At 43.7% G+C, this 14,528-nt stretch overlaps 1 protein-coding gene across 1 annotated transcript; it reads left to right on the top strand.

The window, feature by feature from the left end:
• Positions 1-1,547: 1,547 nt before the first annotated feature.
• Positions 1,548-12,665, top strand: LOC109155176. The gene is made up of 3 exons (XM_019302905.1): positions 1,548-1,872; positions 1,954-2,281; positions 12,110-12,665. The coding sequence occupies exons 1-3, from the start codon at positions 1,548-1,550 to the stop codon at positions 12,663-12,665; spliced, it is 1,209 nt and encodes a 402-aa protein (XP_019158450.1).
• The last annotated feature ends 1,863 nt before the right edge of the window (positions 12,666-14,528 follow it).

Here is a 14,528-nt window from a genome sequence, read left to right as displayed (position 1 = left end):
ACCGCAGCCAGCTTCTGAACCGCAGCTCAGGAATAACCAATTTGATCGCAACCAAATTGGGGTATCATGCACACATAACACATAGCAAGCACATGCAACCCATATTAACACATTGGGAAAGGGGAGAAAACGTATATTGAAACCTATGCGTGGTTATCCACATACTAGGAATAATCCTGAGGGGTTCATACTTCTTTTACCTAGGCCAACGGGATACCAATTCAACTAGCATGCGATATATATAAGACTCATTTATCCTACGAATGGTACCCGAAACATCAAACTAGACTTTAGGCACGATAAACGGAGTCCGTTGGGACACCACGAGGGTCGGGGAAACATCAAACGGGGAAGCCGAAGACCCAAATTGGGCAAATTCCAGCGGGTAGCCGGTGGGTGGAGGATCACCCGCCGGCGACAAGCCTCCAGGCCGCGGGTACCCGGCGGGCAGTCGCCTGCCCGCCGGCTGCCCGCTGCCGGCAGCGTCCTTTTCGGGCCGCGGGTAGGTGGCGGGTCCCCCTACCCCCACCTAACCCCCACTGACTCCTTATCAAAATAAACGTCCCGAGATCCTTTGTGGAACCCGAAACCATGCTTAGACACTTTTAAACGCAATCGATGACACCATGTAGACAATTAACGGATCAAAAGCAAGAAGCACACATCCTATCATGATTTCTAAACATAATCAACACCCGAACATGCGAAATCCCCACCCAATTATATCAAGAATAACACAATACGAAATCCCCAATTTGACCTAGGGCTCTAATCATATTTATATCATCAAAATCATAGTTCGTCTTTTAATATCAAGAAACGTCAAGATTCATCAAGAATATCACATAATCATCAAGAAACTCTTATCATCATCAAGATCATCAAGATCACACATAAAATCATCTCACAATCATCAAGATCATATCATCAATATCATAAACGATTCATCAAGACACAAGTGTAGAGAGGAAGCCAAAGAAGATAATTATAGCAAGGAAAATAGGTTTTGTTCAGACATGGGTTACCTCTTAGCCTTAATTAATTCCTTGGCTATGAAGGGTCTTTCTTTAAGATTCATTCTTTCTTGATTTCTCCTAGGGGAGTTCTTGGAACTTCTTGTGTGGTGAGAGATTATTGTGGTGTGGGTTCTAGGTGCCTCCTATGCCCCCCACCCCCTATTTATATACCTAAGAGTCCCAATTAGGGTCTAAATACTATGGGTTTGCTAATTATATTCCTTCTAGGACTAGGGGATTGGTTTTAGGGATAAGGGCCCATGGACTATGGTGGGCCTTTTCCTAATTAATTACTGGAATTTAATTCTTTCTTTTGGGTAATTGATTAAATGATTAATTGGTTTTAGGGGTCGTAACACGGGGTGTTACAGTGAATGAGATAGTGAGTTGGAGGTTGAGGTTGAGTGTTTGAATAAGGATGACAACGGTGGTGTTGGGAATAAACTTCAAAAAGTTGTGGTTAAAAGTGAATTCATGGCGGAGTTATCCATGAATGAGGCAGAGTTAACCATGAATGATCCATAGTTAAACATGAATGATCCAGAGTTAAACATGACTGATCCAGAGTTAACCAAAGAACATGAAGAACAATGTGAAATAGTCTCATATGATTGGGATGAGATAAATTTTTCTGATGATGCTTTTGTAGTTGAATCTGACAGTGATGGGGAAAGTAAATGGCCTGTTTTTAGAGAAGCTACTGACATGAATGATCCAGAGTTTACATTAGGCATGACCTTTGCCTCTAAGAAACAGTTTAGAGAAGCAGTGCAGAATTCTGGTTTCAAAAATGGGAAAGATATCAGAACTATTAGGAATGATGCTTTGAGGGTTATAGTTGAGTGTTCACAGGATGGTTGTCCTTGGAGAATATGACTGAGGAAAGTGCTTCACTTACATGCTTGGAGGATTTTGAACATGGTTGATGTGCATGAAGGTTGTTCTTGGGTTTGGGAGAATTCAATGGTAAAAGCTGCTGTGGTTGCAAAGAGGTGGGCCAAACAATTAAATAACAACCCAGAATGGATGATGAAAAAATTTAGGGATACAGTTACTAATGAAGAGGGGTTCTATTTAAGTGATCAACAAGCCCACAGGGCTATGTGGAAAGCCAAGAAACAAAGAATTGGTGATGCTGAAGACAACTTCAAGAAGATATGGAGCTACTGTGCTGAAATAGATAGGACAAACTCTAGGACTAGGTATTTTGTGAAGCTCAGTGACTTGCAAGATGGGGAAACTGGGCAGGAAAGATTTTTAAGAATGTATGTAACATCCCGAAATTTTGAAACTTTTTAAAGCTTATATAATAAAGGCGAATTCTCATTAAATCCCAAAATTAACATAAAAGTACGGGGTGCTATGCCACACCTGAGCTGGAAAGCTCAGATGCACAGGCTAAACTAACTAAACAACCTCAAAGCAATGTCAGTACATAATCATGGCACGCAGGCCGAAAGGAAAACTAACAAGTCTACGCTCCGGATCTCTAGCGCGCTCCGGTGTCTACTCATCTGTGCCTGAAAGCCAAATATATCTGTTCAGCGAATGATGCTGGTAACCCACTCCAACGAGTTGAAATACAATATAGGTAGATATACATATATAGATATACGAAAATCATTTTGAAGCAGGAAGAGATATACTTAGGGAACTCTAGTTTTAAAATCAGGGATAGACTCAGCAAGTAGGGGTAAGCACATTCAATAGAGATAAACAGTTATATAAAGACAACATCATAAATAACATGTATCTAAGGTCACAGTTTACTTTCATGTCATCCACATCATCATTCAATTATCATTTATTCGTCATTCTAGTCATCATTCAAATCATCACCATTCAAATCATCATTCAAGTCACATAAGCACACTTTGGTGGCGCCACGGGACCAAACACATGCCCCGAATATGCGGGCTAATGCGTATAGCACTAACATGGCCCCGCAGCACCCTACCTCATACCGCAGCATGAAGGGGTTGATCGCAACCAACCATACAGACCGCCAATAGTTTGACGGTGGATCACAGCCCTACACACCGCTGACGCGCTCAGTCGATGGACTGTGATCCTCTTACGGGGACTACGACCCTACACACCGCTGATGAGCACAGTCGGTGGATCGCAGTGAATCAAGCCCTACACACCGCTGAGAACCTTAGTCGGTGGGCGAAAGCCCTACACACCGCTGAGGATCTTAGTCGGTGGGCGATGATCCTCGGAGACTACTACCCTACACACCGCTGGCCCTCAGTCGGTGGGTCGCAGCCGGCACCATAGCCCTACACACTGCCCATCACTCGGTCGGTGGACTATGGCATTCCTCAGGCTGGTGGCCCTACACACCGCTGGCGCACCCAGTCGGTGGACCATCCGCACACGAGGCCCATGGACCGTAGCCCTATATAATATTTATATACCTGACCGATCGCAACCGGCCTGGTTAATAGTTGGGATGGTTCTCAACCCATCCAACTGCCCGTATAGGTAATTTGATCGCAACCAAATTGGGGAATCATGCATCACATAACACATAATAACACATTGGGAAGGGGGAGACACATAAATAAGCTTACGTGTGATCATTCACATATTAAGAATAGTCCTAAGGGGTTCATACGACTTCGATCTAGGCCAACGGGTTACCGATTCAACTAGCATGCAAATCCTAGACTCTTTTATCCTACGAACGGTACCCGAAACATCAAACTAGACTCAAGCACGACAAACGGGGTCCGCTGGGACACCATGGGGAATGGAGAACATCAAACGGGGAAGCCGAGAACCCGGGGTGGGTGACAAACCAGCGGGTAGCTGGTGGGTGGAGGGCCACCCGCCGGAGATCATCGTCCGGGCAACGGGTTGCCGGCGGGCGAACGCCTGCCCGGCGGCTGCCCGCTACTTGGCGGTGATTTTCGGGCAGCGGGTAGGTGGCGGGTACCCCTACCCCCACTTACCCCCCACTGACTCTTTTATCAAATATGCGTCCCGGGATCCTTCGTGGAACCTGAAACCATGCTTAGACACTTTTAAACGCAATTAACGACACCACATAGGCAATTAATGGATCAAACGCAAGAATCACATTGAACACATCCTAACACGACTTCTAGACGCGAACAATACCCGAACATGCAAATTCCCACCCAAATATAAATCAAGAGCATCATGATACCAATTCCCAATCTAACCTAGGGCTCTAATCCCACCCAAATCATAAAAATCATATTTTATTTTCTTTATCAAGAACCATCAAGATTTATCAAGAATTATCACATAAATATCAAGAACCTCTTTTTAACATCAAGATCATCAAGATCCCTTATAAAATGATCACATCAATCAATCAAGATTATATCACGATATCATAAGGAAATTCATCAAGACACAAGTATATAGAGGGAGCCAAAGAAGGGGATCATAGCAAAGAAAATAGGTTTTTTTGAGACATGTGCTACCTCATAGCCTTAATTAAATTCCTTGGTTATGAAGGATCTTTCCTTTAAGATTTCTTCTTTCTTGATTTCTCCTATGGGAATTCTTGGGAATTCTTTTGTGGTGAAAGTTATTGTGGTGTGAGTTCTAGGTGCCTCCTATGTCCCTATTTAAATATCGAAGAGTCCTACTTAGGATCTAAATGGTATGGATTTAGCTAATTCTATTTCCTATAGGACTAAGGGTTGGCTTTAGGGATAAGGGTCCATGGGCTTATGGTGGAACCTTCCTAATTAATTAATGAAATTTAATTCTTTCTTTTGGGTAAATGTTTAAATAATTAATTGGTTTAGGGGCCGCAACACGGGTGTTATACTCTCCCCCCCTTAACGGGAAGCTTTGGTCCTTGCTTAGTGACCTCTTCCCTTATCCTATGCTTTCGCCTTGGTTACCTTGTGTGAAGAGTTCGGGGTAACGTTCCTTCATTGTGTCTTTGAGTTCCCATGTTGCCTCTTCGGTCCCGTGGTTGGTCCAGAGGATTTTTACCATTTCTATGGTTCGCTGGCAGGTGGTTCTTGTCTTGGTGTCCAGGATCCTTACGGGTTTCTCTTCGTAAGTTAGTGCGTCGTCAAGGTCCACGGCCTCGGGTTGTAGCACATGGCTTGGATCGTGTATATATTTCTTTAGTTGGGATATATGGAATATGTTGTGTACCCGCTCCAGTTCGATGGGTAGGGCGAGGCGGTAGGCCAGGTTCCCGACTCTTTCTACGATTTCATAGGGGCCGATAAACCAGGGACTGAGTTTCACCTTTCTTCCGAACCTCATTACCCCTCGTGTGGGCGAGATTCTTAGCAGATTTTTTCTCCGGAGGTGAACTCGACTTGCTTTCTTCCCAGGTCGGCGTAGGATTTTTGGCGGTCTTGGGCGGCCTTCATTCTTTCTTGTATGTGTTTGACTTTAGTTATGGTGTCTTGTAAGTATTGGGGTCCTAGCGCTACTGGGCCGACCATGTCTTCCCAACATAAGGGGGTTCTACATTTTTTGACCGTACAGCGCTTCGTAGGGAGCCATGCGGATACTTGCGTGATAGCTGTTGTTGTAAGAGAATTCGATGAGGTCTAGACGTTCTTCCCATGTCCCCTGGAAGTCTAACATGCAGGCTCTTAGCATGTCTTCAAGAGTCTGAATGGTTCTCTCGGTTTGGCCGTCGGTAGTGGGGTGGAAGGCAGTGCTCAGGTTTAGCTGTGTCCCCATGGCTGTTTGTAGAGACTTCCAGAATTGTGAGAGGAACCTGGGATCCCAATCGGACATAATGTTTCGGGGGATTCCGTGGTACTTCACTACTCAGTTTAGGTAGGCTCTGGCTAGTTGCGTCATTGTCCATCTTTCTTTCATAGCAATGAACCGTGCTATCTTGGTTAGCCGGTCCACTATTACCCATATTTTATCCTTGCCTGTTGGTGTTGTGGGCAATCCCCCGACGAAATCCATGGATATGGAGTCCCACTTCTCCTGTGGTATCTCAAGGGGTTGTACGAGTCCTTTAGGCTTGCATCGTTCGGCTTTTACCCTTTGGCAGTTTAGACATTTGCCCACGAAGTCTGCGATTTCCTTTTTCATGTTGGGCCACCAAAACATCTTTTTCACATCTTGGTATAGTTTGTCGCCTCCGGGGTGCACCGAGTATGGTGAGTTGTGCCCTTCTTCCAGGATTTGTTGCTTTAGATGGGGGTGTGTCGTGGGTACGCACCATCTCCCTTGATAGCGGAGGCTGCCATTTTCGCATATTTCGAATGGTCCGTCCTTTCCCTGAGTTAGGTCGAGTAGAATTTTATTTAGTTCTGGGTCTTGATGCTGCTCGGCCTTGATTTCTTCGAGTAGTGTGGGTATGATTCTGACATTGAATAGGTGGATCTCAGAATTTGTTTATCCTTGCTCTACTACCTCCAAGTTCAACCTTTGGAAGCCCTTGTATAGCTCGTCTGGCAGGATCCAGGTGGTGTTGAGGGAGTGGTTAGCCTTTCGGTTTAGGGCGTCTGCAACAACATTAGCCTTCCCTTCGTGGTACTGGATATCTAGGTCTTAATATTTTATAAGTTCCAACCATCTTCTTTGTCGCATGTTTAGATCTTTCTGGGTGAAGATGTACTTCAGACTTTTATGATCTGTATAAATCTTGCATTGCACTCCGTATAGGTAATGTCTCCAAATTTTCAGGGCGAACACGATGGCAGCTAGCTCGAGGTCATGTGTGGGGTAATTTTCTTCGTGGGTTTTGAGTTGCCTGGATGCATATGCTATTACTTTGCCTTTATGCATTAGTACGCATCCCAGTCCCTTTTTGGAGGTGTCGCTGAAAACTTCGAATCCTTCCATCCCAGAGGGAAGGGCTAGGACGGGTGCTCTGGTCAGCTTTTCTTTCAATTCTTGAAAGGCTGAGGTGCAGTTGTCGTCCCATCGGAAGGGGGTTTCCTTTTTCATGAGCTTAGTGAGGGGTTGAGCTTCTTGGTAAAATCGGGTACGAACCTCCTATAATAGCCTGCTAACCCTAAGAAGCCTCTGACCTCCGAAAGTGATTTTGGTGTGGGCCATTCTCTAGCGGCGTGAATTTTGGTTGGGTCCACCTTGATTCCTTCTTTGGTTATCACGTGACCTAGGAAGGCCACGTTGTCCTTCCAAAATTCACATTTGGAGAATTTGGCGTATAGCTGTTGTTCCCTCAGGGTTTGCAAGGTTGTGCGAAGGTGCTTTTCATGTTCCTCCTTGTTTCGGGAGTAGACCAGGATGTCGTCGATGAACACGATGACGAAGTCATCTAGGTGGGGCCGGAATACTTGGTTCATGAGGTCCATGAATATAGCGGCTGCATTGGTGAGTCCGAAGGGCATTACTATGAATTCGTAGTGGTCGTAGCGTGTTCGAAAGGCTGTTTTCTGAATATCTGGGTTGGCTACTTTTATCTGATGGTATCCGGATCTTAAATCAATTTTCGAGAACACCCCTGCTCCTTTAAGTTGGTCGAACAAGTCGTCGATTCGGGGAAGAGGATATTTATTCTTTATTGTAACTTGATTTAGCTCCCTGTAGTCGATGCATAGACGCATGCTCCCATCTTTCTTTTTAACGAATAGTACTGGTGCTCCCCATGGTGAGGTGCTAGGGCGGATGTATCCTTTATCTAGTAGCTCCTAAAGTTGTGTTTTCAGTTCCTTCATTTCCTTTGGCGCCAGCCTGTAGGGTGGCTTCGAGATCGGGGCAACGCCTGGTATCAAGTCCATGGTGAATTCGACTTCTCTGGTTGGGGGTGATCCGGGGATCTCGTCTGGGAAGACATCGGTGAATTCGTTTACCACATGAATGGTTTGGGGTTCGGCTATTTTGGTGTTGAGATCTTTGACTGAGCATAGGAAGGCTTCGTGCCCTTGGGTCAGATATTTCTTCATTTTTATCATGTTCACTAATTTGATTTCCGGGTCCTTGTGGGTTCCGTGGTAGGATACTCGTTTGCCGTTTGGTCCCCGCAAGACCACTTTTTGTTCACCACATAGGATTTGTGCTTGCAATTTCCCTAGCCAGTCCATGCCCAAGATCACTTGTACCCCATCCAATCTGAATTATATTAGGTTGCTAGGGAATTCCACTCCTTCGATGGTGATTATTATGTCTTTGTACATGCGGTTACATTTTATGATTTCACTGGATGCCACCTTGACTTAGAGATGTACTCTTGTGTTGGGGTTAAGACCGAGTTGAGTGGCGAATTCGGTTGCTATAAATGAGTTGGTAGCCCCCGAGTCAAATAGTACGGTGGCGGGGGTGGCGTGTACGAGGAAGGTTCCGGAGACTATGTTGCTATCTCCGATTTTGGCTTTGCTTATGGTAAGGATCCTTCCTTGAGTGGCTGGCGTTACGGCTTTGTGGGGCGAGGTGGCCCTGGCGGTTTTTGGCTCCCGGAGGGGGTTTGCGTGGTTTCCTTCGATTTTCCTTTTGTGTCCCAGGCGTGTTTCCTGTGGTTTGCCCGGTATTTGTTGTAGTTGGAACGCCTTGGCATAGGCTTCTTCGAGAGTTCTTGGTTTTCGTATGGTTAAGGCCTTCTGGTTCTCGAGGTCGAGGCCCATTACGAATTTCTCAATTTTGATTGTCTCTGTAGGTACCAGTTCGGGGGTGAGGCGAGCTAGCTTGAGAAACTGCCGGTAGTATTCTGTGATTGGGGTTGCTCTTTGTTTTAGATGGAGGAATTCTTCGTATATGGTCGCTTTCATGTGACTAGGGTAGAATTGTTCCCGTAGTCGTGTTTTTAGGGTTTCCCAGTTGAATCCGGGGCTTCGTTCGCAACTGGGTTTCTCGTGGACCCACCAGATGTCGGCCTCGTGTCTGAAGTAGAAGGAGGCCGTTTCTACTTGGTGGCTTTCCGGGCATTCCGTTGCTCTGGATATTTTGTCAAAGGTTCCGATCCATTCTTCGTGGATTGTGAGGTTTTCATCCACTGAGAAGGTAGGCGGTTGGTGTTCCGAGACTTGGCGGTGGATTTCCAAGTTTCTGTTTGGTGGTGACGGTTGGAGGACGGCATTGTTTAGTGCCTGGGTAATTTGGGCCAGACGTTGCAGATTCTGAGTCAAGAATTCCTGTGTGGGGAGTTCCGGGGCTTTTGCCTGTTTCCTTTTTGGTGCCATCCCGGGGTTCATAGGTCGATATTATTTTGCATCCTTACCTTGATGCTATGGGTGTAGGGGAAGTTTATTTAAATTACGTGTGAGTTAGGGTGAGGGAAAGTTTAAGGTCTCACAGTCTCACCGCGCGTCATATGATCCCTAAATCCTATCTTACTGAACTCCTAGTGTTTTAAGCCTAATGTCCTAAAGTCTGGTCTTAAGAGTCTTATCCTAGGTCAAACTTAGGCTCTGATACCAACTGTAACACCCCGAAATTTTGAAACTTTTTAAAGCTTATATAATAAAGGCGAATTCTCATTAAATCCCAAAATTAACATAAGAGTACGGGGTGTTATGCCACACTTGAGCTGGAAAGCTCAGATGCACAGGCTAAACTAACTAAACAACCTCAAAGCAATGTCAGTACATAATCATGGCACGCAAGCCAAAAGAGAAACTAACTAGTCTACGCTCCGGATCTCTAGCGCGTTCCGGTGTCTACTCATCTGTGCCTGAAAGCCAAATATATTTGTTCAGCGAATGATGCTGGTAACCCACTCCAACGCGTTGAAATACAATATAGGTAGATATACATATATAGATATACGAAAATCATTTTGAAGCAGGAAGAGATATACTTAGGGAAGTCTAGTTTTAAAATCAGGGATACACTCAACAAGTAGGGGTAAGCACATTCAATCAAGATAAACAGTTATATAAAGACAACATCATAAAGAACATGTATCTAAGGTCACAGTTTACTTTCAAGTCATCCACATCATCATTCAATTATCATTTATTCGTCATTCAAGTCATCATTCAAATCATCACCATTCAAATCATCATTCAAGTCACATAAGCACAATTTGGTGGTGCCACGAGACCAAACACATGCCCCGAACATGAGGGCTAGTGCGTTTAGCACTAAGATGGCCCCGCAGCACCTTACCTCATACCTCAGAATGAAGGGGTTGATCGCAACCAACCGTACAGACCGCCAATAGTTTGACTGCGGATCACAGCCCTACACACCGCTGACGCGCTCAGTCGGTGGACTGTGATCCTCTTACGGGGACTTCGACCCTACACACCGCTGATGAGCACAATCGGTGGACCGTAGTGAATCAAGCCCTACACACCGCTGAGAACCTTAGTCGGTGGGCGAAAGCCCTACACACCGCTGAGGATCTTAGTCGGTGGGCGATGATCCTCGGAGACTACGACCCTACACACCGCTGGCCCTCAGTCGGTGGGTCGTAGCCGGCCATAGCCCTACACACCGCCGATCACTCGGTCGGTGGACTATGGCCTTCCTCAGGCTGGTGGCCCTACACACCGCTGGCGCATCCAGTCGGTGGACTATCCGCACACGAGGCCCATGGGCTGTAGCCCAAGAAGTGAATCACTGACCACAGCCAGGAGAATGAACTGTTAGGAATAAATTGTAAATAGATTTTGATGAGCCAAATTGTATATTTAGGATAAAAATTTTTAACCCCCATTTTTATTTGAATTTTGTGTAATTTTATTTTGAGGAAGAACAAGAAATATTAAGTCCAGGAAATTCATGAAGAAGAAAATTAAGGAAGAAGAAGAAGAGCTACGGATGTATTATTATTCAATTGGCCAGGCACATTATCTATTTTGAAGAAGAGGAGTTACGATTGGAATTATTTCAAGGAAATCAGCCTCCGTGATTATTTAAGGAATCAGCTAAGAAAATGGAATGCCTTACATAATTAAATTGAGCTACGGTCTCAATTTAATTAAAGAAGAGCCACAGTCTTATTATGAGCTACGGTCCCAAGTTAATTCATCGAGATGAGCTACGGTTTCTATTTGTTAAATAATGAGCCACACTCTAATTTATTAAATAAGAGCCACGCTTGAAATTTAATAAAGGAATGAGCCACGCTCTAAATTTATTAAAAGGAAGGAGCCACGGTTGATCATCGTCCGGGCAGCGGGTTGCCGGCGGGCGAACGCCTACCCGGCGGCTGCCCGCTGCCTGGCGGTGATTTTCGGGCAGTGGGTAGGTGGCGGGGACCCCTACCCCCACCTACCCCCCACTGACTCTTTTATTTATCAAATATTCGTCCCAGGATCATTCGTGGAACCCGAAACCATGCTTAGACACTTTTAAACGCAATTAACGACACCACATGGGCAATTAATGGATCAAAAGCAAGAATCACGTTGAACACATCCTAACACGACTTCTAGACGCGAACAATACTCGAACATGCAATTTCCCACCCAAATATAAATAAAAAACATCATGATACCAATTCCCAATCCAACCTAGGGCTCTAATCCCACCCAAATTATAAAAATCATATTTTATTTTCTTTATCAAGAACCATCAAGATTTATCAAGAATTATCACATAAATATCAAGAACCTCTTTTTAACATCAAGATCATCAAGATCCCTCATAAAATCATTACATAAATCAATCAAGATTATATCACGATATCATAAGGAAATTCATCAAGACACAAGTATATAGAGGGAGCCAAAGAAGGGGATCATAGCAAAGAAAATAGGTTTTGTTGAGACATGGGTTACCTCTTAGCCTTAATTAAATTCCTTGGCTATGAAGAATCTTCCCTTTAAGATTTCTTCTTTCTTGATTTCTCCTATGGGAACTCTTGGGAATTCTTGTGTGGTGAAAGTTATTGTGGTGTGAGTTCTAGATGCATCCTATGTCCCTATTTATATATCTAAGAGTCCTACTTAGGATCTAAATGGTATGAATTTAGCTAATTCTATTTCCTATAGGACTAAGGGTTGGCTTTAGGGATAAGGGTCCATGGGCTTATGGTGGACCCTTCCTAATTAATTTATGAAATTTAATTCTTTCTTTTGGGTAAATGTTTAAATAATTAATTGGTTTAGGGGCCGTAACACGGGGTGTTACAATGTACATTTGCTGGGATGCTTCCAAACAAGGATTCAGACATTGTAGACCCCTAATATGTGTGGATGATGTCATTTGAGAAGTGGATCAGGTGGGATGCTTTTAACTGCAGTGGGTGTTGATGCTAATGACAGTCTTTTCCCACTTGCCTATGCTATTGTTGAAGGGGAGAAGAGGGAGTCTTGGTCTTGGTTTCTAAAATTCCTAGCTGAAGACTTGGGGATAACAAAAGATACAGAACAGGACTATACATTTATAAGTGATAAGCAGAAAGGTTTGATGCCAGCATTTGAAGAAATCATACCTGGTGTGGAGCACAGGTTTTGTGTGAGGCACCTGCACTCAAACATGAAAGTGGCAGGGTTTCAAGGGAAGGCATTGAAGGATGCTCTTTGGGAATGTGCTAGGGCAACGACTCTAAATTCTTATACTAGTGCACTACACAAGCTTAGGGCCTTAGATGAAGAAGCTTGTCAATGGTTGGGTGACAAGTCTCCAACAGAGTGGAGTAGGTCACACTTCTCATCACACACTCACTGTGATATGTTGGTAAACAACATATGTGAGTCATTAAATGCAGCATTACTTGGTGCTAGGGATCAACCAATCATAGACTGCCTAGAGTGTGACACCCCGTAAATCCAAATTCTATTTAAGGATTAATTAAGTAATTAATCCTAGCTTAATTGATAGTTTATTCCTCAAATCCTAAAAATTCAATAGTCGGGGACTAGATATTGACTAGTCAACCCAAGTCAATGAGTTGTACTTTAAGCTTTGTGAATTGTTCCCTTGTCTCCTTACACTTTCCCATCTTAGTAAGGGTAATGAAGACCTTTCACCTCATGATTGTATTCCAAGCTAACCTAGAGTCATCTTTCATTCTTCATCCTTCTCTCTAGAATTTAGCTAGCTTCTTCTTCAAGCCAAGTTTGGGCATTCCAAGATTCAACCTTTCTTACTCTTGAGTATATAGGAGGGTAAGATCTTTGGTCCTTTAGTGTTTTTAGTACCTTTTAAGGTGTCTTTTTTCTAAAGGTGAAATCTTTGTTGCCTTTTGGTGTGTTTGTGAATTAGAAGTTGAAGGAGAACCTTGTTAGAAGCTTGTAAAGGTGTGAAAAGTGAAGTTGTAGGCTACAAAAGGTAACCCATGCTTTACAAAATCTATTTTCTTACCTATATGATGATTTCTTTACTTCTACATGTGATTTTTGCTATGAAATGTGGGTTTTGATGCATTGTGTTGTGAGAATGCATATCTAGAGCTTGTTATTAGGGTTCTTGTATGCCATTGCTTGGCTATTCCTTTGATTCGTGTCATATTGTTGTATTTTGTGAGATTTTGGACTTGAATTTGGACTAGGTGTTGAAAATCCCCAAAGGGATTATTTTGGTACAGTTGTGTACCCGCGGGCGGAACGGCGGGTTGGGAACCACCCGCCGCCCCACCTGCGGGGTACATGTGTTTATGGGAGTGGTTCCCGCGGGCGGAGCCACGGGTGGGGGTCCACCCGTGGCCCCACCTGCGGGGTACGCTTATCGTGTTGTTTTGGGGATTTGTACCCCGTGATTCTTTGACTCGGTAATTGATGTTTTGACTTCCCGATGTTCTTTTGTTGGGCTATTTGAGTGTCTTCTTGATTTTTCGTATGTCTAGAACGTATGATAAGAATCCATGTAGGATTTGGTGTCTTGAATCGTGCTAAGTGTTCAACCTTGTGATTCGTTGAACCATGATGAGTCTTGTATGTTCTTCGGAACTATGTTTGGTTTACCCGTTTGATAAGCATGCTAGTTCGGTGTTGAATTGCTAGCGTGTGTGGTTTGTTCTTTCCTATTGTGGGTGATGACTTGTGTCGATCATCGTTGTTGTCGGAATGTGATCCTTTCTTGTTGAGTATGGTTTCATATCTTTGTTGTGATCCATTGATTGATTCCTATGATGATGATGTGTGAATTGGCTATACCTAGATTGCACGATTAATGGAATGAGACTGTTAGAAAATAATTAAGTTCTATGGCTCAAAATCCATTCCACTCACCATGATGCACCACATGCTGCTGTCCACCCACGTCGCATGCATACAGTAGCCTCCTCATTGCACGTCCCGCCGGAAGTGGTGCCTTTCCTCAATGAGCATGCCGTATTTATCTCCTTCTTTCAATTGTATAAATAGCTCATGTTTCTTTGTTATCAATGCATCAATATTGAATTCATTCTTTCTTCTTTCTTTTTTGTCCCCACGTAGAATACATATATATTTATATATATATTTGTTTTCTTTATACTCTTTTAGAGTTTAATATATATATATATTATATTTTCCCAATTTATTAATTTCCTACTTTTGTCATTTATATACTTTCCTATTATTCAACTTCTATAATTCTCAATTTTCGATTCTTCGCTTCCGCATTATTCCGCTATATTCCTAACAAGTGGTATCAGAACGGTTTAATTGAGAGTTATTTTCAAAGATGTCAACTGTTACCAAGTTCGAT

The sequence above is a fragment of the Ipomoea nil genome, unplaced genomic scaffold (genome assembly GCF_001879475.1).
Source record: "Ipomoea nil cultivar Tokyo-kokei standard unplaced genomic scaffold, Asagao_1.1 scaffold2694, whole genome shotgun sequence".
In the NCBI taxonomy this organism is placed as follows: domain Eukaryota; kingdom Viridiplantae; phylum Streptophyta; class Magnoliopsida; order Solanales; family Convolvulaceae; genus Ipomoea; species Ipomoea nil.
This window is presented reverse-complemented; position numbering and strand designations above follow the sequence as displayed.

What these genes read in the sequence shown, in the direction of transcription:
- LOC109155176 (XM_019302905.1), top strand. Translation starts at nt 1,548, where the DNA reads ATGAATGATCCAGAGTTAAACATGACTGATCCAGAGTTAACCAAAGAA. An exon ending in AGTTGAGTGTTCACAGGATG is followed by an intron (nt 1,873 to 1,953) that starts GTTGTCCTTGGA and finishes ATGTGCATGAAG; the next exon opens with GTTGTTCTTGGGTTTGGGAG. An exon ending in CAGGAAAGATTTTTAAGAAT is followed by an intron (nt 2,282 to 12,109) that starts GTATGTAACATC and finishes TCATTTGAGAAG; the next exon opens with TGGATCAGGTGGGATGCTTT.